Source organism: Ipomoea nil, unplaced genomic scaffold (genome assembly GCF_001879475.1).
Source record: "Ipomoea nil cultivar Tokyo-kokei standard unplaced genomic scaffold, Asagao_1.1 scaffold3199, whole genome shotgun sequence".
NCBI classification, from domain to species: domain Eukaryota; kingdom Viridiplantae; phylum Streptophyta; class Magnoliopsida; order Solanales; family Convolvulaceae; genus Ipomoea; species Ipomoea nil.
In genome coordinates, this window is record NW_017619627.1 from 48,823 (window position 1) to 51,548 (window position 2,726).

The 2,726-nt window shown below is 40.8% G+C and overlaps 1 protein-coding gene across 2 annotated transcripts; it reads right to left on the reverse strand.

Annotated features, from left to right (window-relative positions):
• Positions 1-416: 416 nt before the first annotated feature.
• On the reverse strand, positions 417-2,188 carry LOC109168412 (zinc-finger homeodomain protein 6). 2 transcript variants are annotated; one of them, XM_019317437.1, is made up of 2 exons: positions 1,393-2,188; positions 417-1,353 (listed from the first exon to the last, which is right to left on the reverse strand). In XM_019317437.1, the coding sequence occupies exons 1-2, from the start codon at positions 1,465-1,467 to the stop codon at positions 526-528; spliced, it is 903 nt and encodes a 300-aa protein (XP_019172982.1). In that variant the 5' UTR covers positions 1,468-2,188; the 3' UTR covers positions 417-525. The 2 variants fall into 2 exon arrangements, with proteins under 2 accessions (XP_019172982.1, XP_019172981.1); XM_019317436.1 differs by having other exon boundaries at positions 417-2,187.
• Positions 2,189-2,726: the final 538 nt, after the last annotated feature.

Here is a 2,726-nt window from a genome sequence, read left to right on the forward strand (position 1 = left end):
TCGTGATATTATTACTTTGGATTCTTATCTTGTCAAATATTAATTATTTACCAACCTTACCCACTAATTTCAATAATCAATCAAGTATTTACAGCTACACCAAAAATTATAGTTAGCAGCAAAGGTGCAATCTATTTCTACCTAACAAGTTACGTTTTACTAGTAAGATGTTACACTCGACTCTCTAAGTCAACGCTATGTTTTAATGGTAAGATGCTGAACTCGATTCTCCGAATAGCTGCCCAACTGGTAGCTAGGGAAAAAATTATGGGTCAAATTCTGAAGGCTGGATATATTAACTGGAGATCTCAAATAGAAACTAAAAGGCATAGCCTGTAGATGGTAGTGAAGGTTATATTCTAGAATCTAGAGAGCTCGATCTAGATCCACAAATCTGGGAATTGTGAATTAAAAAAAAAAAAAAAAAGAAGTTATTTTTGTAGCTCTAGCTACTTCTATGCAATTATGCACAATGGATAAGTTCTAAGCACAGTAGAAGTTAAATTCACACATGTATTTTATGGCTTACATTTGTGGCTTCTTGAAATTTTGTTTATTGTTGTGCATCCACACCTTGAACACTTGCCTTTTTATGCCCATTTCACTGCAGAATTGCAGCACTTGTTGCTCATCTTGCTTCTGGATCTTCCACCCGAGCTTTTCTGCAAATTCATGCATGCTATCCTTCTGTTGCTGCGTGAATTTCGTCCTAAACCGCTTTCTCGACACTGAAAATGGCGAGGGATTGTGTAAAACCTGTCCTCGGGCGTGGTTAAACAGGTTGAGATCTTCGCTGGAAGATTCCGCCGGAGCGCCGCCGCCAAATGCCATCATTACCGGCGGCACCTGCAGACCGTGGGAGTAGTGGTGGAGGTTCCGGGGAGGCATTGCCACCGGAGCGGAATGTGGAGTGTGAACACGATGATGGTGGTTGTTTATTGCTGGAGTAAATGGGAAATAGGGCGGCGGCGGGGCTTCGCCGTCGATTTCTTTCCGGTGGAAATTGCGGTGGCAGTCACAGGCGGCGCATTTCAGGGCGTCCGGAGTGCCGTCTTCGCCGCTGGGCATAAATTCTCCACACCCATCGATCACATGTCCCCCCATGCTAGCCGCATGGTTCTTGAGGCACGCTTTGTACCTAACTGAATTCCCAGAGCCATTGGCGGAAGTTTCCGGCAGCACTTGCGGCGGCGCCGCCACGGCGGCGCTATTCCCCGGCCCAGCTGGAAGAACACCCGGATCTGGATCTGGATTCGCAGCCTCATCATCTTGAGCGAGGTGAAGTTGATCTAGGGTTTGCATAGGATGATGATTCTCAATAATCAAACCATTGTTTCTTCTATCCAAAGAAGACAGCGGTTCTTGAAGACGATGATGACTGATTCTTGAAGATGGATAGCCGCCGCCAATAGAGTTTTGTAGTATTCTCATATCCTTTTGTTGTTGGCTGCTACCTCTCACCTCCATTGATTCTTGATATCTCCGAACTTACCTTAATACACCATTAATCTGCAATTTTTCTCAGACCAATCCGTACGTTTATCCTTTGATGTCGACACTCTTGTTAGTTGTTAGTGCCAAACCCACAAATTAAAGTCACAAATGACAAACCTCTTCCTATTACTACGTAGTAAAGTGATGGATGGTGGGATTAAGAAACCGCACCCACATAAAATGGCAGCTATGTTGTCCGGCTTCAAGCTAAAACATTCAAGAGAATCTTGAAAGCTTTTATGGGACCCCTCGAAACAGGAGATTATGAGTACTGGTAGCCACAGGGAACAGTGGATTATATTTGATTCGAAAACTGTAGGGTATATAGTTTCAGGAGCACTGATTCAGGAGCTAATGCAGTGGAGGGAGAAGGGGGGGAGAGTAAATTAAAGAAGACAGGGTTTTGTGTCTCCTCAGATCCGTCAAAAAACCTATAAAGAACAAACGTTGAAGGGAGCCAAAAATTTCAGATGATGATGGGGTTCCTCTGCTGAACAACCGACAACTTCATGTTAGCTCTTCTGCAGCCCAACAGTTTCTCATTATTCTCTCTCTCTATAAGATGAGAGAGAAAGGAATGGATTTGGTAAAGGGGTATAGCTTTGATGGGACGTAGCATTGGTTGCCTGGAATCTTCCTGCAAAATCTGTGTAAATGCCTTGCTAGTTTGGCAGCTAAGCTTAATTAATCTCGATCTTCAAGGTGAGAAAGATTAGGTTTAACTTAGATTTTTTTTTCTGTTTCTTTGATTTACTGAAAACTCTTAGCCATTATTCGATAGTGTTTTCTGGATGAAGTTCGTCTTATAGTTATAGTCGATAAAGTACTACAAGGAGGTAAATCAATATAAGTTGTTCATATATAATTGTCAGCTCAAATCAAGAAATTCAATAGACAGCTCTTACGGACAGAGTAAATCATTCTAGGTTGCTCATAGCTAACTGTTTCAAATCAAGAAAGCCAATAAACAACTTTCATGCTCATAAATGCTTTGCTAGTTTGGTAGATAAGCTTAATTATTCAATCTGTTCAAGGTAAGGAAGATCACCAAAAAGGGTTTAACTTTTTTTTTTTTTCACAGAAAGTGAAGTCCGCTTTGTAATTTTAATTGATAGTGGACCAATATAGGTTGCTTATAATTGACTAGTTCAAACTAAGAAATTATATCAATAAATAACTTTGACGAAAAATTAATCTTAAAATATTATGATTATTAAGTTAATTGTTGAATT

Excerpts from the sequence above, each read along its gene's own strand:
- LOC109168412 (XM_019317436.1), bottom strand. The coding sequence starts at position 1,467 with ATGGAGGTGAGAGGTAGCAGCCAACAACAAAAGGATATGAGAATACTA.